Source organism: Dysidea avara, chromosome 1, assembly GCF_963678975.1.
Source record: "Dysidea avara chromosome 1, odDysAvar1.4, whole genome shotgun sequence".
NCBI classification, from domain to species: domain Eukaryota; kingdom Metazoa; phylum Porifera; class Demospongiae; order Dictyoceratida; family Dysideidae; genus Dysidea; species Dysidea avara.
In genome coordinates this window covers 63,957,144-63,984,240 of record NC_089272.1, presented here as the reverse complement: position 1 = coordinate 63,984,240, position 27,097 = coordinate 63,957,144, and the positions used below count along the sequence as shown (strand labels likewise).

General features: G+C 39.0%; 1 protein-coding gene across 1 annotated transcript; it reads left to right on the top strand.

The window, feature by feature from the left end:
- The first annotated feature begins 219 nt into the window (after window positions 1-219).
- Window positions 220-27,097, top strand: LOC136240823 (ABC transporter G family member 20-like). Its single transcript, XM_066031883.1, has 22 exons — window positions 220-398; window positions 3,146-3,305; window positions 3,355-3,509; window positions 7,789-7,896; window positions 7,951-8,044; window positions 8,112-8,186; window positions 9,551-9,634; window positions 9,685-9,763; window positions 9,810-9,900; window positions 10,731-10,840; window positions 21,145-21,227; window positions 21,275-21,378; window positions 21,429-21,523; window positions 21,873-21,922; window positions 21,970-22,035; window positions 22,089-22,159; window positions 22,426-22,514; window positions 22,567-22,670; window positions 23,751-23,823; window positions 24,146-24,232; window positions 26,130-26,234; window positions 26,905-27,097. The coding sequence occupies exons 1-22, from the start codon at window positions 247-249 to the stop codon at window positions 27,012-27,014; spliced, it is 2,145 nt and encodes a 714-aa protein (XP_065887955.1). The 5' UTR covers window positions 220-246; the 3' UTR covers window positions 27,015-27,097.

The window sequence follows — 27,097 nt, the reverse complement described above, 5'->3', positions numbered from 1 at the left end:
GGTGTCTCACGCGTAATGCGTGAGACCGGTTGAGGACTTGAGGTGTCTGAAACAGGCATGTTGCAACAATGCAGACTGGGGGAAAGTACGGCGTACATGACAAAATAAGAACTCTTGTATTTAGAAAAAGTACGTGGGCGAGCTAGCTACTTTTGCTCATGCCTTGGCCTTGGAGGTTAGTGCTATGAGCGGGCGCCGCCACCGGTATGAAGTATTGGCGCATGCGCGACCAATAGAGTCACCGTAATGGACAATTCCTCGGACAATTCGATGGATTCGCCACAGAATAAAAGGTTATTGGCTCTACAAGTGAAAGGTGTGCACAAGTTCTATGGAAGAGGACGTGGCGCATATCACGCGTTGCGATCGCTTAACATGGAAGTACAGTACGGATCAATGTGAGATAAACATACAGTGTAGGAGTATAGCCTGTACACTTGGTACGGCCACTGTTTTAAAGATCTACAGTCACTTGTAACCATGCCTTAGTATTTGCATAACTTAGTAATTGCGTGGGGAAAGGTACCGTATGCGCATCATTGGGGGTGATTAGGATTTGTAAAATGAAGAATTACCCTTATAGTGGTACCCTAAATGTACTCTATGTCTTTTTCATAGCCTTAGCTTGGTTAATTGAAAAACTTCATTAAAAAACTCCAACAGTCATTTTCCCCCTGTAGCTACAAAATACTGACTTTACAAGGGGGTGACACACAGGCACTCACTGTAGGTAGATCTGCGACCACGGTCAAAGTCAAAGGTTAAGGCCACCAAAATCGTGCCAAGTCAACAGTCAAGGGAAAAAGTTTCCAACCCACAGTCAAAAAGTACTGACATACTGTTGCTAAGTTACTGGTCAAAGATCGAAAAAGGCTCTTAGTCACAGAAATTTCTGCCAGTCAAGACTTTGACTGCAGTTGCAGATCTACCTACAGCACGACGTACCTACATGACACCCCTTGCTTTACTGCCTCTAATAATTCAGTTTTGAGTAACTCCTTCATCATACCTTTCTCTCAATATTTTTATTGTTTCATCCTTAGTTGGGCTTAAATGGCTGCTGGTGGAGAGAACAAGTGGTTAACTATTGTTAGCATTAGTGGCTTTGGTAACTACAACACTATGTAATTTTCCGTAACTTGAAAGATAAGTTGTTGGAATACTTCGATTAAATGCCTGTCTCGATTATAAGCCGGGGGGGGGGGTTTCCAGCACCTTAGGAAAATATATGCTTGATCTCAAATAGAGGCCCGGGCTGCTACTTGAGTCTTCTGTTTACAGGCCGGGTCAAAAATGCTGGGAAGGAAACAAAAGCCCGGGCTTTTATATAAGGAAATACGGTATTTATGTTTCGTTTCTGTTGGCTTTAGATACATACGTCTCACCTGTGTTATATTTCAAGGAAAGACGAGAAACCATTTGTATGCCTTTATTCTAAACACAAGGGTAGAGTATTCAAATAAAATTCATCTTCACTTCTTTATAATTAAATATCTGAAATCACATAATGCAATAATTATATCCCAGTGAATCTAATATTTCAATTAATTTACTGGGACCATGTGATAGTCACCCATTAACTAGTACCAGGAAAACATGTTATAAATATATTTTGCACTTTCATAGCTGACAAGTACCAGAAGAGGTAGGACATGCGTTTTGTACCACTTGATTTAAGTGATCATTACTATCCCATGAGTCTTTAATCACAGTACAAAATCAGCCAACACTGGGGCTTAGTGGATAATTAGATAACGCTTTACATAAACATCAAGGCTATTGTTTCATAAGGATCCCCAAATTAGCATAAAATGATCGCATGGAGTTTTTTAAAACAAAGTGCATTGAAGCACAAAGCACTATTTAAAGATCTTAGTGAATGACTGTCAATGTTTGCTAGTTTTGTATTATGACTATTGAGATTTAAAAAACTGCTCTTGGCAAGTATAAGTAGGACCAGGAGCTTATAAGCGCCGAAGGCGCGAAGGAGCGTAACACTCAGGATATAGCTGTGTTCTATCTTTTGTTAATGAAACATGTCCTTATAAAGAGAGCAGTAATTTCCTGGGCTGTGCTTGGTTATGTTAACAGGTGCTAGCAGTTAATATGCAGCCATAGAGTGTCAGTAATACTAGTAGGGTAATTAAAAGAATTATTTCAACACAGCTCTGTTTCTGGTCCTCAGTACAGCACAGAGAGCTAACAAAACATATGGCTACTTAGTTCATTGTTAAGAGTTGTTCAGTCTCTTTTAGTTTACAAATAGCACACAAGTACTTAGACTCATCATGGCTTCCTTTGAAAATTAACAGCTTAAAAGTGATGATGCAATAAACCACTGAGTAGCAGTGAATATAGGATGAATGCCCTACATGGACTGAGGTTTAAGTAATTAGTCAAATGTTGGAACCACTAGTATCATGCTCCTTCGCGCCTTCAGCGCTTATAAGCTCCTGGTAGGACTGTGTGGTGTTCAAACCTCAAAGTTTGTGTGGCCACCACAAACCATCAACAAATAAATGATTTACCACAACCTTTGTAAGGCTGCTAGTCTTAGGCTAAGGCATTCCATAATTATTTGTGTTTTTTGCAAACAACAAATGGAGAAAAATCAATAACTTCAGCTGTAGTGTCACTATAACATGTTTACATGAACTATGTACAAAGTCACATACATCAAAGTACCCACAAATCTTTTACTTGGAATATCTTAGTTATTAACACTTGTCCTTCATGTGGGATATTGTACTCCCATGGGGTATGACAAGATCACATGCACTACGAAGTGCTAACAAAAAATTTTATTAGTCTATATTAATAGATTGTACAACAATGATTGTATTGTAATTATTGGTCAAAGTCGGGACCACCACACATTGTCATCATTGTAAGTCTAATTACTCCATAACGGCAGCATTTTTCCAATCGTGAATCACACCATTGCAAACTATCTAGAAATATGTATTGAGCCTTGTCTAGCTCCTTTTTATTCAGCTCATGTGAAATACTTTCAGTACTTGCACAAAATTATTACATTATATATACACACACACGCAGGGTTGTCCCTCCTACTCCTGCTGTGACCCATTTTTGCATGGCTTATGTATACGATCCATATAGATCTGAATTTATTATCTCCTTGTAGTTATGGTCTTCTTGGTGCTAGTGGGTGTGGCAAGACCACATTATTACGTTGTGTCCTGGGACGTTTACCCATCCAATCAGGGCACATCCTCATCCTGGGTAAACCCCCTGGGACTAGGGGACACAGCGTACCTGGAAAGGGAGTAGGCTACATGCCTCAGGTGAGCTTCTATCATTTCAAGTCGACATGTTTTATCAATGACATCACAGGAAGAGGCATTGGCATTAAAACTCACCATGAGGGAGATGATGTATTATTTTGGAATTCTCTTTAGTATGGAGTTGCAGCATATAAAGGAACGGACAGATTTGCTAAAGGAATTCCTTGACCTCCCTTCAGCTGATGCTTTATGTGGTAAACTGAGGTTAGTCCATATCACTTGAGATGTATATGTATTCAGTGATGTGTTGTAGTGAGGGAGAGAGTGTCTAAGTGAGACATATTATATTTGTAGCATGGGAAATGAAGGCTTTGCCTGATATGTATCCCCGACAGCTCAAGGCCCTGAGAGCTGAAGGGTGTACATATCAGGCAAAATAACAGGTGTATATGTCCTGTGTTACAGCTAATATGTACCGTATAGCCTAAGTGGGGCGAATATTTCGAGGTTGAGTAATGTTGCTAAAAATAAAAATTTCGTGGATTTGCAAACACTCCCAAAATGTATTACCCTATATGGAGGTCTAAATATTTCCAGGGTAAAAATTTTCACTGATAACACCCAAAACTGCAAAATCAGCAAAAATTTTCCCCTCAAAATATTTAGGCTATACGGTAACACTAGAAGGGTAATAGCCCACACCAGGCGATCAATAAATACTAATGCAACCACTGGATGTATCATTTATACATTCCTGAAAATTTGATTATGGGTCAGCAGCTGGTATGTTAACTCTGTCTATCATGAATGGACAAATCCTAGTCTTCCTAGAGATATCACAGAGAATTTCAGTTACACAAGTTAATGTTTTATGCTATTAAATAGTTTAAGGAATAATTGTACAGTTTTTACTAAAGGTCTAGAAGGGTAAGCAGAGTGGTTTATCAGTAATGTGGGTGTGGTCCGTATTCAAAAACATGTAGAAGCAGATTGAGAATAAGCTATAACACTACAGGGGCGGACCCAGGAGCTGGCAAGGGGAGGGGCACAAACAGACTAAGTTGTAGGTGGTTGGGGAGAGCCAGATTCTCTTGCTATAGCTAGTTGCTGCATTTTGAAGCAGCAAATAATCACCTTTTAGTAGTGTGTCACTTTGCCATTTTGGCCTTTGCAGATGGTTGCAAAGTCTTAAAAGCTGTTTACAAGGCTCTGAATGTCTTTAACAACAGCAAAACGATAATTATTTTTAGAGGCGCTTAGTACACACGAAAGTGCTGGGCGACAATTTTGCAGCTAGTTTGACTTTGGTTTCAGGTGAATTTATTATAAATGCTAGTAAAATGTGCATATTTCACAAGTTATATGCCTGACATAAAATTTAGTAGAAGTATGACTGGCTTCTGCTCCTCCACAAGGTCAGGGGGAGGGCATTTTCCCCAAATGCCCCATCCTGGATCCGCCATTGCACTAGTTCTCACCTTAGTGTAGTGTTTTTCAACTTGTAGGATAGCAAGGACAATGAAACAGTTCTGTATGAGCGGTTATGCCTGTCTGAGTGGTTATGCCTGTCTGAGCGGTTATGCCAAAATCCAAGTTGTGAATACTAGTCATGTGAGTATTAATCAATTCAATCGATTTTAGCATTACCTTTTGCAGCTCCTTCGCTCTGCCCACTGGGGCCACACACTGTGTTACTTATTTAGCAAAATCTAGATAATCCATACCTCAGTAGAACAATGACTTTTCCTTATTGAGTGCCTATCAACAGTTCTCTATCACCATAGAAACTGTTAATGTGATCAAAGATAAATGTATATTCAACCCAGAGGAGGTTGGACATGCTTTAAATGCTACTTAAATATATTGCTCTTAATTGTATTTTTTTGTTTGGTATTTCACGTGACTCTCAATAGTCGCAATACTAAACTGAAAGACGATGGGGCTCACTGGGGTTCGTTAGATATTCAGATCGTCCTTTACGTAAGCTTCAAGGCGATGTACTTTGTTTTCTAAAAACACTCTAGATTTGGGATGAAATTAATAAATTGTGATTTGATGCATACAACTTCACCAGACTTGTCACGTCCGTTTTCTATAATGAAACAATGACCCTTCACTGCATTACACTGAGATCGCTGTATTACCCTCCTCAATAAAACAGATTTTGCATAATTTATTTTGTTGGTGCTTTAAACTCTGGCTTTGTTACCAGCTTAATCAGCGGGGTTGACTGGTGTTTATCACGCTGTTAGGTTTAAAGCTTCATAAGATTTCAAATGCACTATAGTTTTAATAAAATTGTCTTGAAATGAAGATTTTCCAATGAAAATGTACAGCTCACGTGAACGCTCTCTGTATTCAACCATACTCAGTTATTTTGTACAATATACTCTCCTCACTATTTTGTAGATAATGCTATACGTAGTATACTTTGATCTTTGGAAGATAATGAAGTCTTTAAAGGCCAATGAGAACCAGCTATGTTAGAGACCTACCAGCAGAAAGACCTCTAGTATTGTAAATCTCATATTTAATCATTGATTTGCTATGCTCTTCCAAGCATATTCTTCCAGGCAAGCCAGAGAGCACTAACACTTTAGCTTATTGGCTAATTTGGGAGAAAAATTGGGCAAGCCCAGGATTTCACTGGGGCATGCAAAATCTCTCAAGAAAAGGAGTTAGGGTGCCACTGTGATCCCTGCATTTGATTGGCTGCATTTGAGAGATGGCTGTGCCCGTCAACGTTACGGTTATTCATCAAGCAATGTTACTGTGCCTGGGATGCCAGGTTGGTAGATAAGCACAGAGGATAAGAGTTTAAAATGGGTGGGTTGGGTGGGTGGGCAATCACAGGATGACTTGTTGGAACACTCAAATCAAAACACTGGGTGCCAATACAGGTTGCTGAATGGAAGGTGCTACAACTAGTTGTGGGAAACCGCTATCCCATGACATGCAGAGAGGCGGTGCAATGCTTCATTAGCAAATTGCAGGTAGGCCTACTTGCTGAAGTCTGCCTAACCCTCCCATAGTGCCTGTTCTGAACTTAAATTTACTAAAGTAAATTGGTATCTAATAGCCTGCAGTGGGCAACCAGCTGCCCAAGCCAATACAAGTGTAACCACTGGCTTCCTTTTATAAGCTTGACTAAAAGAATTTGATTATGGGATGCAGAATCTAATGTAGCTACGTTTGTTACGACAAGTGGACAAATCCAGAAATATTATGGAAAATACTATTTATTGTGCATAAGTGTTTTACACTTTGTTTTGTCTTCTATTAAACTAAGACCTAATGGGTAAGCTTCCTTGTGGAATGGGGTGTGGGTCCATAATCGAAACCGTGCCGTGTGACAACTGTTTGCCATTGTTATCTCGGCAGTCAAGCCTCGATCGCTTCGAACTGTAACAGTTTTATATACACCTGTTCTTCACACTGCTGTGACGCCATGGGCACTCAGCAACTCGCAACTTTTCTTGATGACACTTGGCCACATATTTCACTATAGTAGTTACATAACTGCTCTCAGTTCCAAGGAAGTAGCGATAAAGTGCGAGCTTTGGCTCTTAGACAAATACTTGTTCGGTCTTCCGCACTTAACTGAATTTTATCACTGCACAGCGATTTTAAAGCGACATGTCCAATCCCACAATGACTCCACCTATGTATAAAACGATACCATTATCTAAGCTGGTCGGTCTGGGTTCCTAATCTATACATATTATGAACTCTTGGCTGTACATGTTGTGTGCTCACATGTCTGGGGAGATATTTAATTATGTACTGTACATGTGTGTTTGTGTATTAAATGTGCGTGTGTGCATGCGCATGTGTGGGTGTGTCTGCATGCGCACGCGTACGCGTACATGTATGGGTGTGTGCGCGCACGCGTACATGCATGTGTGTGTGTGTGCACGACGCCACCGCATGTACATGCGTGGGTGTGTGTTTGTGTGTGCGCGTACATGCATGTGTGTGTACACACGTACATGCATGTGTGTGTACACGCGTACATGCATGCTTGGGTGTGTATGGGGTGGGGTGGGGGTCAGTGTTTACCACCATGTCAGTCAGCAGTTCTTTCTGGTAAACCCTGGAAATAGCTATTAGCCACTGAGCTGACTGAGATCATGAGGTTGGATTGCAGTGTGCCAATCCTAGTCCTGATGGTATGACTTCTTCTGTGGAGGTTTTGCAAGTCTCCCAGGGTATAATGTCTATTGCAAAGCTAGTGTGTTGTTTTTGGGAGTACATTGTGAAATACAGTGTTCCCTCGATTTTCTGACCCCCATGGTACTAAGATATGTTCAGACAATCACAAAATCAGATAAATGAAGCCCATTCATCTATACACAGTGGCCTGTTCAATTACTCTAATAGAATGCACACTTTAGTCTAGTCATTTCTTTTGTTTGGATAATTGAAAAATTATCGAGGGAGTGATGTATTTGTTTGTATGCCCATGTAATATGTGAAGGTGATGTTTGGCTCTGAACATGTAAATATTCCCTACACTGTTGTTGATGTACATCTCTCACTCTAGTGGTGGTCAGAAGAGACGTGTGTCATTAGCTGTTGCTCTACTTCATGAACCACCATTGTTGATATTGGATGAACCAACTGTTGGACTGGATCCTTTATTGAGAGCAAAGTAGTGTGACTATTAATTGAGTAGAGCTAACAATTAAGATGTGCTATAATACAGGATATGGCAGTATTTGCTAGAGATCACTTCAGCTGGTGACACCACTGTTCTAATTACTACTCACTATATTGAGGAAGCCAGACAAGCCCATATGGTCAGTTATAGATGCTCTGGTTCTAACATGTGTCTCAAATTCAAGTATAAACTATACCCTAATATAGGTTGGTCTGATGAGAACAGGTAGACTGCTAGCACAATCTTCACCAGAAGAACTCATTACATCATTTGGTGTAACTGTAAGTTGATGTTGTTGAGAACATTTATTGAACTTTGCATGGGCAACATCAAATATGAAATGTGTTTTATTTTCCATAAAGTACAGTTGAGAGTGGACTGTACTCTATAACCCACCGACTGTTCTTTATGAAATTTCAAAGTTTATTCAGTACTGTTTAGTAGGGTTACCCCCTAAAATCAACAGCACCCACTGAAATATTGCTGTTAAAAACTGTCGTAGAATATCATATTATACATGACAAAAATCAATAATCAGATTCATCTAAAGTGTTAAAAACAAGAAAACACTTGTGACAGCTGGACATTGAATATTTCCAATAGCCAAAATCTGATTTTTGATCTGCCTGCCATCAGCCTGCCTGCCGTCAGCCTGTCTGCCATCAGCCTGCCTGCCGTCAGCCTGTCTGCCATCAGCCTGCCTGCCGTCAGCCTGCCTGCCATCAGCCTGCCTGCCTGAGTACATTTGCAAGGCTAGCAGCCAAATGAAGCAGCGCACAGCCACAATTTTATGCTGCAATAACAAACTCACTGGTGCCATTTGCCTTTTCTGGTTCTGACAAGTGCCTACCTTCTGTGCTTTGCCTTCCCTTTTCATCTTCCGGTTTGTTTTCTTCTTTATGCCACACTGAAGTGTAGTTTCTGTATCAACAGTTTCCCTAGAGGAGTGTATTTAGATACACATACACACAACAATTTAAAGTGCATAAGAGGGAGTATTGGTAGATAGCATGTACAGTACTACTCAAATGTAATGCCATATCTTGCGAGAGTGTGAGCAATTGATCAAAGGGCATGACACCAATTTTGCTTGCAAAATGAAATGGGATGAATACTTGTGAGCGAAATGGGTGCCATGTTCTTTAATTAGCAAGTTTTTTTAATTACTTGCACTCATGCGAGATGACGTTACGTTTGGCGATTACACCCCTTGATGATTTATCGGCACTGTTGTAATCAGTTGTAGTTTTGATTAATTTGAACCACACCCCTTAATCTATTGTGTAGTTGAGCAGCGAGATTGAGATACTCTAATAGAGCAGTCACTGCCACATGTGTTTATCATAACAATACTGCAACAACAAAAGTCAAATTTATTTATTAACAAAAATAAATTAGGGTTCCAGTACGTCACAAAAAAAAAATCAACCCCTGCAGCCTTTGAGTTACCTTGTCTTCTGAAGGCATCAGGCAGCTGCCACCAAACAAATTTTTAAATAAAATTTGTAGTAAGTTATTGCAAGTGTATCTGGTCTGTATTGTACGTAACCATACTGTCAAGGTGCTGTGATGGTATTGTATGACAGGTTTCTGGTCAGTAGTGTTAAGTATGACCTCTATCATGTTGTACTGTATGGTGTTCCAGAACTTGGAAGATGTTTTCTTGAAGATATTGGAGCAGCAACAAGGTGACCATACAGACAAGATTACTTCAAGAGGAGTGTCAATTGTAAGTTTACTGCTCATTGGTGAAGTGTTTCTTAACAATGGTCTCCATAGCAACAAAGTGACCAGGCCACAGAAAACAGTCCATTACTAGGCAATGTACAAACTGTCAATTATCCCTCTTATTTCTCTGGTCAGTGATCACACATCAAGTTTAATTTGTGACATGTTTTCATCAGGTATCCAGCTAGGTGTACCACGTCTTCCTAAACTAGCTAATGTTGTTGCTCTGTGTTGTAAAGAAGCTCTAAAGTTTGTCCGTCAGCCATTGTGAGTGAAATTATTATTAATGAATTTTGCTTAAATAGTCAAATTATAGTTAGTAGGTTACTGAATAACATGACATATTTAGAATAGAAATAATCAATACATGTTCCCTTATAGTGTCATACTAAAAGTGGTAAGGCTCAGGCAGCTTCAAAATGTAGAGTGCTGCCAACGGCAGTTAGATATGGGGGTATAATATTGTTCCATTTTAACCATTGAGCCCAAAGCTCAGCCTAGTTTTCTGTGGACACTTCTTCCATTTTGAAAACAACCTTTTGCCCCCTACTGGATTTTGCCTAACTCTACAAAAAAATACTATCAGAAACTTGGCTATTGGCTACTTGTACAGTGGGTGCTTTGGGAGGTAAGGAATTAGTGAAAACGTAGTACAGCTATCTTCAACCACTGGTAAGCTACAACACTCTGAATACTTAAAACCAATGCAGGTTTTCCCAGAGTCATTCACACATCCACTTGAGTATGTATCTAAGAGTAGTCACTTCAGTAAGGCCCTATGGTGTAAAAATTATTTATAACACTTAAATGGCTTCTAAATAACTATCATTACACTTAAAAGGCTTCTATTGTCAGCTTATTTATTGGTAATTTATCACATCACTTTCTTGAATGGTTTTTGTGATTCTGTTATAATATTAGTTGTTTTGTAGAAAACAAACCATGTGATTTTGGGAATAATAGCATTTGAACTAAATATAATATTATAGTAAACTAAGTCACTATATTATAGTAAACTAAGTCACTATATTATAGTAAACTAAGTCACTATATTATTCGCTGTTGTATGAGCTGTATGGTACAGTGTGTTGTTACAGGTTGCTTTTTCGTTTGATAATTATAACAACTATAAACCTTGCAATAATTTGTTTTATATACGGACAAGATCTTAGAGACATCAAAATGTATTACAATAATCATGATACTGGTAAGGTGTATATGTTTGTTTGATGTTGTGTGTATATCATTAGTAAGTAGTACTGTATGTTAATGTCCATCTGTGTTCATATGGAGAGAGTATTCCACTAAAACTGTGTTATTCTTTTGTATGGTAATAAAACACACGTGACAGAGCCGTAACAAAGTGGTCAGGCCGTTATCAGTGGATGAGGAAACAGCTATACTGCATGTGTAAAGCACATGGGTAGCACATGGGTACGGGAAACATGCCAAACTAGGGGGTCAGGGGGGATGCCTTTCCAGGAAAATTTTGAACCTGGATTTTGAAATTATTCTGACTATAAGATTGTTATAGCTGACTGCTCTATTAGAGTACTACATGTGACTGCTCTATTAAAGTATATCAATCTTCTGCAAAGTGATTCAGCCAAAACCGGATCAGCCAGACTGCTCGTTACCATCCTGTGTGACACAACTATAGACACAACCCACAATGACACTGGAATGACCACAAAACCCACCCACTAGCAAAGTTGTCTCAATAACATTACCATAGAAATTATGAACAAATTAGATGGCTACGTTCACAAACATTTGTCATTCCAGTAGTGATGGCCGGCGATATTGATATTTTGCCATACGATTATTGTCATGAACAAATATCACGGTTATCACAATTATTGTCCACTCAACTCTTGCTATAAAAAATACTAAACACATCATGAATTGTTAATAAAATGGTAAAATTGCACTGAAAATTTCTCTGACTATCACGATTATTGCATGATAATTGCCGATTTCAATTATCAATAGTCAATGAAAAGTACACGATGTCGATTATTGCCAATAGAATAATCATGATTATCACGATATTTGAATAATTGCCCATTTCTACATTCCAGTACAATAATTTTACAACTCAGTTGGGGTGTATCCATTCACTGGACTGGATTACTGGACTGGACTACTGGACTCACATGAAATTTGCTCAAACACATTTTTTCAACCACTAAAAGTGATTTCATAGAGTAGTACACCACACTTGAAGCTAGGGCTCTCCTCTCCATGTCTTGTCTTACATAAAAAAGAGGCACATACAGCTAACTGTAGTATATCTTTTTTTAAATTAGGCGTTACAGTGCAAGTGCTGAAGGTCTGTAAGATACCTGGTCCTACAGCCTGTTTAAAGATGTTATATTAAGTATGTTTGAAAAAGGTGCTATCTAGTTTTGGAGGTCTATAACTTTGGTTTGAACCCCTGTTACACTCACTGTATTTTTTTTGCAAATGTGTGTAACCTTACCTTCCTGTTTGAAAATGTGTGCATTGGGAAGCAATTCTTTAACACTGCATACTCGTTGCTATTTGCAAACATTATAAACCAAAGAGCCTCAAAGCTAGAATGAATGCACAGACTACAGGCAATTTCTATATCATAATTGTGTAAACGTATGGTGGCTACTTTACAAAAGAAGGCTAAATAGATAAGATGGTAGTGTTAACAGTGCTTGAAACATTGCTAGCAGTAGGCAAATTACGATAAAGAACTGCACCAAGGTTTTAGTGTAGTTTTTGTGATCAATGTACAAATTTTATGTCTTGTGAATGATGTCAGTTTCTAAGACACTTATTTTAGTTAAGTCTGGTGATAAAAGGCAAGAAAACAAAAACAAAACAAAAACCAAAAACATTAAGTCCAGTAGTCCAGTCCAGTGAATGGATACACCCCTAAAATTGTGTGCTCAACTGTTTGCCATTGTAACTCCAGCAAATTCTTGGATTCAGTGGCCACATGATAATTTGCTGCACTTTTGCCATACCTCAGGAACAACAATTAGATATTGTGTAAACTGACCATTATTACTCTCATCCTCCTGTCTCAGCAAATTTTGATCTCAAATTGTGTGATAGCTGTAAACTCTATACTAATTGCTACAAATTAGCCTTCTGCTAATCATGAGTTTTTTCTTGAAAGTTTTCTCACTGTCATGGTGGTATTTCAGGTCATGATATTAACCACTCTGTTTCTTCTTGTTTTCTTGCTATATTTATCATCCTTATGCTATTCTTTCTGTAGTGCACTTGCCATAGTGCTTTAACTTGCCACAATACTTTAACTTGCCACAGTGCTTTAACTGGTACATGATTCCCACTCCCCCTAAAAAAGGGCATCTGTCTAAAACACTGTGCACTGTTAAAAATCATCGTAGAAACATTCTGTGTGACAACAAGCTAAAAGCCAGGCGCCCAGTAAATACTATCTCTTGAATTAATCAACTCTTTATAAATTAAATTAACCACGCAGCATGATTATTGTAGCTTTGCTTCTCACCTTATTTTGTAGCACTACATGTAGCACATTAACATTAAACATTTTGTAATTCATCAATTATTTTGTAATGCATCAATTATGTTGCTATGCATCACTAAGGAAGCGTAACTCGAGCAAACCACTTAAAATCACAAATTACGCACAAAAGTATCTTCTTAGCTGTTTTATGGCTTGTATATCATGATTTTATATGCAAATTCTCTACACAGCCTCATGGCTGCTCTTAATTTTTATTCGTGTGCAAAGGGGATACTCCTCCTTTCAACTTGAGAAGATAAGCCCTTACAAGGCATGTTATGTTAGTCTTCAGTCGTTATATGCCTGTTAGAGCTCTTAGGCTAGCCCCTACTAAACTGTTTCACCTGGTTTCAGTTACCGACCTCACCCCCTTTAAGTGAACACAACGAAAACGGGAGGTTGAACTTTAACGCAGCATATAAACAACCTTTGCTATCTGCATTGTCTAAAAACATGCATTAAGTTACACAGTGGATAGCTGTGAACCTCTTGGGTTGAACCTCTTGGGTTGAACATTAAATACAAAACAAATGTGACCGGATCTGTAACACCCTACATAATTGTGCATATATTTTTGAATTCTTGATGATTATTAAACATTATATAATCTACTTAGGCAAGTGTATGCTCTGGCAAGTTACAGCCCTACAAAGTAGCAACACCAGAAAGTACAGCAAGTATAGGGAAAGTAAATTTACAGGTGCTTACTAAAATGGTTGTAACTTATGAACCAGTGGCATACTGAGTTAAAATTTGTACCATCGTGTTCACCATGAATAGGGGAATCGATTGCTGCATAAGTTTTCCCTTGTGTCACCTTTCTTCACTAATTACAAAGGCGAATTCAGTGAAGAAAGATTGATCATGTACCATCACTTTGACCAGAAGTAAACAATTACCCATAATTTGTGTATCTGTTTGTCTACTGCAACGAGACAAAGGTTTTCAAACTCCTTTTGAGTAGGCAAATAAGATGATACCCAGGTTTATATGTGACCCACTGAGCGAAAACCAGCCGTTTTTGCAAAATATATTTTGCCATAAAACTATTGAAATATCACTGGACACTTGGAAGATGTTTAAGCAAGTTCTTCTGGATAACTACAGTGTTGTACTGCAATGATCAAACATCTGCATGCATCAGATAAGTCTGAGCTAGTAAGAGGTCCGGAAAGTGAGGATTGTAACTTACATAGATTATGGATAAAACGATAAATGTAAGCAATAGCACCAATAGACGACTAAGGTGGCTGTACCATGAAGCATCAACAATTGTCATTATATCTGTTCGGTCTTTCAGGGTACAAATTCTGCAGCTTCAGTTACTACTATGTACGTCAAGGATATTGATTGGCATCCATGTGGGCCAATTGGAAGTGTTCGATAACCACTGTGGATCATGCATCCATAACTCAGATGACTTCAATTGCTCTGTGGATATGCCTCTGGTGAGGAGATCTGCAGGAGTGTTGGCTGAGGGTGTAAATGACTAATTTGTTGAAGGAAAATTCTTGAGAACTTCTGTTACCTGTTGGTGTACAAAGGAGTTGGAATGGCCACCATTGTGTAACCAATGAAGTACAATTTGACTATCTGTCCATAGGTGTACTGGAATAAGGTGATGATTGACTGAAAGTGAGGCTTGAACAAATTTTGCCACTCTGGTAGCAGTGACAGCGGCCATCAGTTCCAGTTTAGGTAGAGTTAAATCCTTAATGGGAGCTATGCGGCTTTTGGACATGACAAAGATGTTGTTGTTACTGCAGATATAAACAATAGCACTGTATGCCTTAGTGCTGGCATTTGCAAACACATATATGTGATCAATAACTTTATCTGGTAGATGAGGGAAGTAGAATCTTGGAAGAGTCAAGTTGGAAAGCTCAAGGATGTCATCACATATACTTAGCCATTTGCCTCTAAGTTCTTCATGAAGTGGAGTTTCCCAAGAACGTTTCTGCTGCCATACTTTCTGTGTAACAGTATCTTGGCACGGATGGAAACTGGAGTAGCCCACCCTAGAGGATCAAATATTTGTGATGAATCTTGAAGAACACTGCGCTGGATACTATGTTACTTGAGGGCAGTGATTTGGGAGCCAGTGACATACATGTACTCCAGAGAAGACCAAGTATCTGAACAGTGGTATTGTGGTCTATGGTATTATCGGCAGTGGCAATCTGCTGTAGTGTGGTACTGTTTGAAGCCCATGACCTTAGATTGAAATTAGTTTGATTCATGATATTCCGTGCTTGGGTGTAGTATTGGACAAGTCAAGTCTCAGTGTAGCACCCGGATATAACATAGATATTGTGTTGAATGTCTTCAGAAACAGACGATTGAAACTTGCATAAGTGTAGATCAATGGTGGCATGCAACATAAAGGGAGAACTGGCTGTACCAAAGGGAACAGATGTAAAACGAAATATCTGAAAGCAACTGTCAGGGTTCTCAGGTTGCATTGGCCACAAAAAAAGAGTGCAATCTGACATGAAGAAAGGCCTTTTCAATGTCCGTTGACAATGCATAATTGTGTAAATGAAAACGTAACAAAATGGAACGTAAATCATTCAATAAAGGAGGTCCCACCTCTAAGCATGGCTGCAGAGGGACTCTTACAAACAGCTGCGGTCATATACAATCCGAATGGGAGTTGTTTGAGAGTCCTTCTTGATGGGACTAATGGGACAAGTAGTGAACTGATGGTTCGGGAGTAGAAGGGAAGGAATGTCATTGACCTTTTCAATAAAACCACAGCATTCCTGATCCACTATAATGTTGCCATACAGCTTCAGTAATTGTGGGCTTTGTCTTAACCTTGTGAGCAGATTTTTAGTCCTTCTTTTACATGTGTTGTAATTCGATGGCAGATGTGGTTTGTTGTCTTTCCATGGAAATTTAGCAGTATATGTGCCATCTGGTAGCTGAGAGATGTTGTGAGACTGGTAGGATTTGAGAAAAACAGAACTAGGTTCAAGAGACTCTGTACCTATGGCTTCTATGGACCATAGTTGTTAAATCAATCTCTTTGTTGTCAGCAAGTTGAAGCAGGATAGACGTCGACAGTTGGGTAGTTGACAATGGTAGAGGTCCAGATAGAAGATAGCCAAGTCAAGATTGCTGTGTTGTAGGACCATTTCCTCTGATGATGTGGTCCTGTACAAATGATCAATAATAGTTGGCTCCAATTAGAATAGAGACTAGAAATTCATAACTGTTTGTAGCGGGATTTGCAAGCTTCAACCCTTTCAAATGTGGTATGTTGTCCAATTCTACTCGACAGGAATTTTGAATAGGTGTGGCTATTTTTGGAACAAATAGGAACAAGATCACCAGTAAGTGTCTGTGCCTGGATAGTGGCAACTCCTAATGTTTGAAATGATGGTGAGCCGTTGCTAAGACAGAGCTACTTGTGTAGTGGTGGATGGCACAACGTGAAGTTTGTTAGCTAGTTGTGAACAAATAAATGAGCGTTGTGCTCCTTCATCAAATAATATGTCAGCATTCATCCTTGTATCAGTACCAATAACAGGAGCTATAGCAGTCTTGAGTAAACAAGCAAATAGGAGTGGTATGGTGGGAAACAGGAATGAGATACGATCCAAGTGATACTGGTGTGGTAGGTGGAAGAACAGGTTGTAGTATAACAGGTGGATGTGTGAATTGAGATGTGTTCCTTGGTACATCAGTTCTGTGGTCACCATTGCACAAGCTTATATGATGTTTCCGTTTGCATTGTCTACATCAAAATTTGGAGCTACACTGGGAGACTTTATGTTTGGCAAGACAGTTAAAGCACAAGTGATTTTGTTTTACAATGTCCAACCATCTTTGGTGGTCTGTTACAGTGGTACACTGATGGGCTACGTGAGGTTCTTACAAAACACACATGATGGTGGCAACTTAGGTTTGTTACTCTGAAGTTACTAGAAAGGCAGCTGTAGTATGGGACTGAGACCTGTATAGATCATCACTACCGGTTTCTAAAATCCGTATCTCCTTAAGGATAGCAGACATAAGCCCTCATGTGTGTGGCAATCACCTTGTGGGGTTGATCAAAACGATCTTGTAGGTCAGTAAGGGGAACCCTTCAATTGTCCTACGTAGCTGCATCCCCTTCAAGTTGGGCTTTAAGATAGCTAAATTTTTGCACTCCACTCAGATTAGGATTAAGATCAATTACTGCTTGGAAGGAGCCCCAAAAGGTCAATCAATGCAGAGGGTTTCCTGAGAATGTAGGCAGGGTAAATTTGGATAACCTGCACATAGCAAACTGTTGAGATTGATTACGACCTGCTGCAGTGGTGGTAGGTGTGACTCCTAGTGGGGGTGTACTTGCTATTGTGTTGATTGTGGGAATTCCAGCTAAGCTAAGAGAACTACTTATTCCAACATTCAGGGTTGATAATGATGGCAATAATAGACTGGGGTCCCCTGCTAGACTGGATGGGGGGCAGGGCTGACGGTGTTTGTAACTCTTAATATTATAAAAGGAGGAGGTCCTGAACCACAATAGCTAACGGATTTGTGAGTGATATAGGCAAAGTAGAGTAAGATGAGATTGAGGCAAGTGTTGGGAGCGTGAGTGATGGGTTTGATACAATAGTACTAGGAGCTCCAGAGCTAGTATATACCACTGTTAGACAATGGCATGTTAAGAATGCTTTGATATTTGGAAAGTATGCAGGTGTTTTATTCTGGTAAGACACCTATGTACAGGTGTCTTACTAGTAATTCACCTAGTCATGTTTTGCAACATATAATTGCATATTTTATGAATACCATAGTACAGCTTCCCAACCAGTTTCACACTCATAGCTAGTTCAGGTTGTATTTATTTCATCACAAACACCTAATAATAATGACGTTTTGTAAAAATAAAGTAACTAACATTGTTTCAGGTATATACCTACTTTGTATTAAAGTTAAAGTTAATTGTGAAGTTTGTAGCATTACCAAAGTCCATTTGAGGATACCTGCTTGCATTCTCTTCCTTGGCCTCCCTTGGCATAGTAGTTTCTTCCTTGACAACTGTTGCATTCTCTTCTTTGGCCTCTCTTGATGTAGTAGTCTCTTCCTTGGCATCCCCTGATGTCACACCGTTTAGAATAGCAGATGACAATTCTTGCAATACAGTGGTTGTCCGCTTGTACACTCTGACACCATCTACTGCTGTCCTACTCATAATAATAGCCTCATCTAATTGGGCGTCATACATCCTAGTGGTTGCTGTTGCTCTCAGTGAATGATTAGTATAATATCCTTGAATATTAGCATCCTTCATTAATCTTGGTACCACTTCAGCTAGCTTATTATGGCCAATAGGGACAGTTTTGTACCAGCAATCCGCTTCTTCTGGGTTATCAATGGATGTAAGATAAAACGCATTTTGTGGACGGTTGTTTGGGCACAGCGAATTGTATAGCTTGTATAGACAAACCAAACACCGCTCTGGATTGGTCTTGTTTGCATGGTGTACCACTTCCTTTGGAGTTAGCTTGCGATGTTTCAGTCCCCCCTGGTTCGTTTTTGAGATATCTTGTTTGTAGTGAAGGTAAGCTGTACTATTGAGGGGCTCTACCAGTTGAACCTGCAATGGATAATGTCTCAGTCTTCGATGGTCATCACTACTTCTAAGTGCAAAACATAACCCCATTAAATATACCAACGTATTCACCAGCACCTGTGGTGAGTGATCACCCAACAATCCATTTTCCCACAAAATTTCCTCTATTTCAGCTGTAATGGTATCGGCTTTTTTCTTGTACACATATTTACCAGTACCATTCAGTCTCTTTAATTCGCCATCCATTAGCTCACGAAAAGGTGTGAATTCCTTGCCATCAAAAAAGTTAATATCAGTGTTACCAGCAGCTCTGATTGCTCTTTGTAGTCCACAGCATATCTGGTGCAAGCTATCAGGGGAGTAATGTTCCCTGTTACTCTTCCTTGTCTCTAGCACGAATCGTTGCAACCAGTGATTAATAGCCACGTTACTCATCTTTCTAATGTCTACGTCCAGCACTAAATCCACATCCAACACTGAATCGCAGCTACCTTCGTTTTCCGCAGTTCTTTGTAGATGTTCTGTGGCCCACTGTTGCCAAACTTGCTGAGCCCAACTGGTGTTTTTCTAAGTATTCTTTGGAACACGGCTTTCTTTAGCTTTTTTAATATCAGCATCGCTTTGTGGTGGACCAAAACGGCTAAGCTTTCGACAATCATTCTCATCGTTCTCCCAAGATATCAGCTCACTTTCAACCCGCTGAGAGGCTTCAACCACCAGTGCATCCATCTCGGGATCCAGGTCATCGTATCCTCCATTGCTTATAATAGCTGGTGCCAACAGTCCTGTATAATGTGCCGGGTTGACTGGAACTCCCATCAGTTCTTCCCATCTTATTTGAAACTTCACAGGAATTGGATATGAAGGATCAAACTGTTTGATCAGAGAAGGACTAACAATTACTTCATTCTTAGCAGCAGCAGCAGCAGTAGCAGCAGCAGCAGCAGTAGCAGCAGCAGCAGCAGCAGCAGCAGCAGCAGCAGCAGCAGCAGCAGCAGCAGCAGCAGCAGCAGCAGCAGCAGCAGCAGCAGCAGCAGCAGCAGCAGCAGCAGCAGCAGCAGCAGCAGCACCTCAGCTCCGCCTCGGTGATTATTACATCATTCCTTCGGGTTGTTTATCGACTGAAGAATCCTAGCACTGTGTGTCTTACCTATACTTGTATCACTAATGATATTTGCTACAGGTGTATCATGTATAGTACACAACACTGAGGTGTCACTGACAATTGTGTTGGTTGCATCACACGAACTTGTTGGTAATGTGCTAGCTACATCACTCACATTCTCATGATCTGATCTTAGCATTGTAACTTCATGATCTTCACCTGATCCTTGCTGTGAAGGAGTAGTAGGAAGTTGTAGCTGGAGTAGTTCCACACATTTATTCAACTTATTGACTTTCTCTAATATGATGTCTTGTAACTCCTCTTAATCCATAATTGTCTCTTCTAGCTCTGTGGTATAAGATCAAGAATCTGTTGATCAAGCTTCACAATCTGTTGATCAAGCTTCACAATCTGTTCTTTCTTCTTCTCTAGCTGGGCAACAGCGGTGTTGAGATAGGTTATGGTGAGTTCATCAATCTCGTTTGCTAGGGTTTCTTCCACCTTGTTGAAGATTCTAGTCACGTGGGAGCGGTATGCTCTTTGTGAGGTCTGGAGACGAATTAGTCCCTCCATCGATGTTGTCCGCTCAAAGAAAAACAACAGCAATCAGTGTTCTAAGTTACGCGGATGCTTGCCTCTCGGGTACCGTTAGTAGAGCGTCCTACAGTGTGCCACAGTACCACAGCATTTGTACTTTGGGTTACAATTATTTGGTGGACCAAACTAGTCACAACACCAAAATAATGTATTGGAGAGTGTGATACAACTCGCTCCTGGAGGTAGATAACCCTGATTCCCCGACCACACACGGACACAACCTTCAGTAACTCTAATTAAAGTCTTTTGACATGGGTCATATAATACATGTGCACTACACAATACACTATTAATAAGTCAGCTATTCTCTACATCAAATCTATTCATCACAAAAGGCTGAAACTTTGGCTGTCCACTCTTTTGTTACTATAGATTACAGAGATGCAATAAAATGGAATTTGAGGAATGTGCAAAAACGGCTGGTTTTTGCTCAGTGGGTCACATATTGTTAGACATATTTTTGTTCACTAACAACAAAGTGTTCAAAAATTTATGGATTTTTTATAATACACAAGTATTTTATCCATTATAATCGATGTTTTATACTAGGGTTGCACAATTATAACAAATGTTTTAGTAATTAGTGTAGTGTACAAACTATAGTAAACTTAATGAAAATTAATACCTGATAATATGTTCGATGAATATTCCACTCATTTGTGTAAGCGTTATGTAGCCCATAACACTGACTATTTTATTGTTTATTATCTGTAGCTTACCATTCTGATTTCTTCAATGGAACATTTGATCTTGGTAGATCTTTTCTGTCACACATTGATCATGATACTCTTGATTTGGTGAGTGTACTGGAATATTTGATTGTGGTATGAGGTGTCACATGTAGAAACTAGCCAGTGACGTTGGTGAAGGTGTGGAGAAGATAGAGGAAGGATATGCCTGGGGATATTTTAGTGTTCCTAAGAATTACAGTCAGAATTATATAGACAGGTTTGTAAGTGTTACATACAATAACACAATAATATCCTGAGGTGACATAGACTTGTTAGAGTATGTGAAGGTGTAGAAGCTAGTAGTCCTGTTTATCCAGATGAAGTGAGTGGAGCTGCCATTGAAATGATCCTGGATGTGACTAGTAAGTTGGGGGAGCTTAATAAGTTGGGGGAGCTTAACAGTGTTGTGAATAGTAAATCGGGGGAGCGTAATAGTGATGTGACTAGTAAGTTGGGGGAGCTTAATAGTGTTTTGACTAGTAAGTTGGAGGAGTTTGTGACTAGTAAATTGGGGGAGCTTAATAGTGTTGTGACTAGTAAGTTGGAGGAGCTTGTGAATAGTAAATTTGGGGAGCTTAACAGTGTTGTGAATATTTTGCAAGTAGGTGGATTGTGATGGGATGTAGTACTCTAAAATGTGTTGAAAGTATTACTGCCTGGTTTATCATATTATCTAATGTAATTCAATGACTCTGTATCATATTCATCTAGGTACACAACTGTACTACACAATGAATGCAACACTGTTAAAGGCTGTTCTAGTACGTTTTGTCCAATGGCAACAGTTGTTATATTCTTTCCACCTCAGGGAATGAGAAGAGATTTCCTCAGGAACACTTCAATTCCAGAATTTTACTTCAATCCAAGTTTAAATGTATGTGCTTAGATGGTAGGCCATTTCTTGTAACACTATACATGTACTATTAGCTCAGTAATGTTGTATATGGAGGAAATGATCTTGACATCACCGACTTTGTTGCTCCGGGAATAATTGCTGGGTAAGTTAGTTTATTACAAGGTATTTATGGAGAGTAACATGTTGAAATAAATTTTATTTTAATTCACAGAGGGCAATTTTTAGCATTGTTTTAAATATCCCAGAAACTCTGACTACCTTCATAATAATTCTGTACAAGTTCCATGCTCAGTTTATGTAGCCTAACAATGTCTTTATAAAACTCATACAATGACATATGTAACTTAAACAGGTTGACTATCGACCCCTTGTAAATGTCTAGAAGTATAGAGGCTAATTTTGTTACAGGATGACACTTGCTGTAGCCATTGGTTTAACATCTACAAATCTCATCGTAGATAGGATAGCTGGGCTGTATGACCGCACGTGGGTGGCAGGTATGTATAAATTATCATGTTATCACCTCTGCCACATGTTGCCCACCTGCAGGTGTCAGTGTGATAGAAGTGGTCACGTCACAAATGATCACTTATGGTTTGGTGGCATTATTACAAGATATACCAGAAATTATTGTAGGCGTTTATGTATTCAATGTGAGTTATCTTCTTAACATTGTAAGAGCTGTTGAAGTAGTGACACAAATGCTCAATACAAAAGACATGTAACGTAACTGAAAACGAAGTGGAATGGCAGCTTCATAGTCAGGGCACATATAATAGTTCACCAGTAATATGTTATTACAACAAGTTGATGCTGTGCTGCTTCTAAAAACCGGGCGTCCAGTAAATACTATCCCTTGAATCAATCAACTCCTGATAGATTAAATTAACTCACAACATGCTATAGCTTTGTTTTTGTGGCAGTACATTAAAATTAAATGTATTTCACAATTCACCAATTATTTTGTAATCCATCAGTTACATTGCTATGCATCAAAGTTCAATATGCACAGAAGTATCTTCTTAACTGTTTTATAGTTTGTCTGTCCTGTTTTCATATCCAAATTCTCTACACAAAGCCTCATGGCTGCTCTCAATTTTGTTCTTGTACAAGGGGATACGCCCCCTTTAAACTCAAGAAGGTACGCCATTCCTGGTAGCTTACAAGGCCTGTTACTTTGTTTGTCAGTCATTATGTACACTGTTACATACAGCACCTAGGCTAGCCCCCACTGAACTATTTCACCTGGTATCAGTTACTGGCCACACCCCTTCAAGTAAACATGACGAAAACAGGAAGTTGAGCTTTAATGCAGTACTTTATTCATTCAATGAAGGTTTATTTTCTGTAGCTCAAAGCCTGTTTGCTCACGTGGATGTTGGACAGACATACCTACATGTAGACACACGGTTTTGGCCAAACCAATTTCAGTAAACCAGGCATGTGCCCACAGCCAGCCTTCTGCCAACTGTAGTTGCGCATTTGGCTTAAAAAGTAAAAAGTAGGGACCATAGCAATGAAAGAAGGTAGGTTATCTAGACCTGCAGCTGCATGGATATTTAGGATACTAGTATAGTTGCAGGTGTAGATGATCTCTCTTATTTCATTACTTTTATTGTATGATCCCTACTCTAATTTCTAATACTAGTGTATATCATGACTAAGACAAGCATCCTAATGTTGTTATGTGATGGCAGATAAAGTATTATTCCTGTCTAACACTATATGTACAGGTGATAAGAGAAGGGAATATCTTACTGGTGTTCTTAATTGCCTACCTGGCAGGAATATGTGGGATCACTATAGGTCAGTAGTGTCATGATCAGTAATGTTTCTTATATTTTAGTGCTACTATTTTGTAGAGGATAGTACAGTAATAAAATATGTAGTGTGGATATGCTGTAATACTACGTTGTTCATGTGTATCATGAAGCTACCTAATTTAGAGGCAAAATTTAGGGCACATATCTAGTAAACCCTGGCTGGCCATGTGGTCTTGATGTGGTAGTGGTAAGAATTCTTCTCAACACAGATACCTGTCCACAGTACCAATATTAAAATATTTTGTTCACTCTAAAAATGAGTCCAACAGGTGGACATTTATTAGTTTGTCATATCACTGTCATAGGATTGATGATATCAACATATGTGTCTGATGTTGCTCCAGCAATACAAATTACTGTTGCAATGATTTATCCTTTTCTATTAATTGGAGGTAATTGTTTTATTTGTGATATGGAAGGTCTCATGAGTTACTTTATGTGTTGTAGCTAAACCATCCATAATGTATTATGGGTGTATATACCACTTTAGCGTGGGCGTTCAAAGGCGCCGCTCAGTGTTTAACTCGCATATTGCCTGGGCAATATCAAGATATTGCCCGGGCAATATCATGGGAAAGCGGTTTGTCAATGACTTTGATACCCAGCCAGTTCAAAGAATCGATGCGCTTTGACTCATTATATTGAGCGACATAGAGCTTTGTATTGTGGGACTCATTTTTGTAGTAGTTGCTAAGCTTAGCACATTTGTTAATATAGGGTAGTTGGTTGTTACTAAAGGTTAACGAAGGCATAAAATAATCGTTTGGGCGATTGTGGATGCGTATTTCTACCCACCGCGTATCAACCTTTGAATAGACCACGGAACAGCAAAGCTACTACTGCTACGTTGAAATAAGTTAGTAACTTACAGTCCTAAGTACTTAATATAATAACTACTGTCTCAATAGCGAAGTTAGTTGGCTTAACTTAGTACAAAAATGATAACAATATAAACTCCATCCCACAATCGCAAGTTTTCTAACATTGTGTGTTGAAGCATAGTAACGTATTAATGACGTTTTAACGTATGGACAACGTTTTGATGGCTATTAGCCCACGCTATTAAAACCACGATCGATCTTCAGATGCTACTGTATAAAACAAATGGGATGAGTTCTCATTAGTTCTTTCACCTATTAGGTGAGTACACCCCAAGTGATATATATCACTTGTACCATGGCTGCTTGGGATTTTACTGACATATACACCCGCAGCCCTCGGGCCTGTGGCCCTTGGGCTTTGGGTGTATATATCAGCAAAATCCCTCACAACCATGGTATAACTATTACGTATTTCTTTGTAACGTAATGTATTTTTCTGTTTACATAGATACAATATCATTACATAATTACACTGAGAAACATGCTTAACTTTGTTACTATGAAGTAATAAGTACAATGACTATATATTTTAGCTTTTGCTAAGGTAACTTCCATCATGATATTACTTTGTTACTACAATATTGTTACACAACGTGTTACCAAGAGTCTGTAATAGAGTAGAGAGTGTCTAACTCAGTATTGGTCCATCAAAAATGAGCCTGGTAAGTCCACATGGTTTGACGACGTATTCATTTCAAAGAAGCCTTGTTATGAAGAGATATCACAGTAAAGGGATTCTACCAAAACTCACTAGGTTTCTTTATAGATGTATATGGCTAAAATATGGCCACACAGGACAATTACCACTATGTACTCACCGGGCCAATACTACTCTCCTCTCTATTATGGACTCTTGGTATTACCTTAATGATCCACCTTCATGTATCTGTGCCTACTACCGTGGTGCACCCCCTTGCCAAACCCTGGATCCAGTCATGATAAATAGTACAAGGATTGTTCTTTGAATTAGTTATGTAGCTGCTGTGGCAAAGGGACACTTATATTGCATACCAAAGTGATTAAAGTGTGACTCTTAGTATTATGTAGCATGTATATTTTTACCCAGTTCATTTCAATTAATTTTTATAGCAAAATAGAGTTTTGCAAAAAAAAGCAGTTATCTGGGTACATATATTTGCCATTGAGCTGAACTATTGTTGTCAGGTTGTTTTGCTGGTACATCTTGTCCTATCCCAAGTGTCCACACATAAGTTGCTATAGCTAATTTTGTGTTGTGTTTGTGTTTAATAATCACTTACTGTACATGTACAACTTTGTTAACAGTTATGATTGTGGTTTCTAGTATTATGTATATTATGTAACACAAACTTTTCATGAAGCCCAACACATATAGATGTTTGTTCTGTGTGAACGTAATTACATTTATTCTTGTTTATATGTTCTATAGGAGTATTTTGGCCACTTCAAGGATTCGATCATTGGCTAAGGGTAGTTAGCCATTTAACTCCTGTCACTTATCCTGCAGAAGCTATTAGAAGTGTATTATTAAGAGGTATGTGTGTGTGCGCGTTGTGTGCGTGGGTGTGTGTGTGTGTGTGTGTGTGTGTGTGTGTGTGTGTGTGTGTGTGTGTGTGTGTGTGTGTGTGTGTGTGTGTGTGTGTGTGTGTGTAGCCCATTCTTTGGACATTGTAGGTAATGCTAAGGCAATAATTATGCAAACCATACAGGTTTTTTACTGAGATTGTCACATATTACATTCTTGCTAACATGATGAGTGTAATATGGGTACCTAGGTATAAACAGTGGGACCGAGTACCCGGGGACTCAACTTTTCATGGACCTTTACATACTCACACCTGTAGATAGTCTAGATTAGTGTGCTCATTATGCAGCACAAGTGGCCTAATTCATGTAATGCAGTCAACTGTAAACCCCTTTTCAGAGATGCTTATTTCTAATTAATATAAACATCGCACATGACAGAGAAAAGGTGGATTGGCTTTGCGAGACTAGCTGTTGTGACTTGTAGAGGTATCCAGTACAAGTACAGAATGTATAAACATCGTAAAGTACATGAATTCCACAAAGTTGGATCCCCACGCAGGTCCTTGGTCCCTGGATCCCTACTTGTTATAATACTAAAACAACCTGTACAAACTGTACAGTCTCATACACCTTAATATTATGAACTTTTGTCTGTCATGTACTTTTCCATTGTGCAGGTTGGGGACTAGGAGATGAGCCAGTCTACCTTGCAATAATCACTCTCTGTACTTATATTGTCATATTTCTGACTGTAACTTGTGTGGGATTACAATTAAAAAAATATTAGTGACATTACAAGTAATAGTGTATAGTTCATTATGTTATGGATGTATTGTATTTGTATAGCAATTGATAATATGATAAACCTGA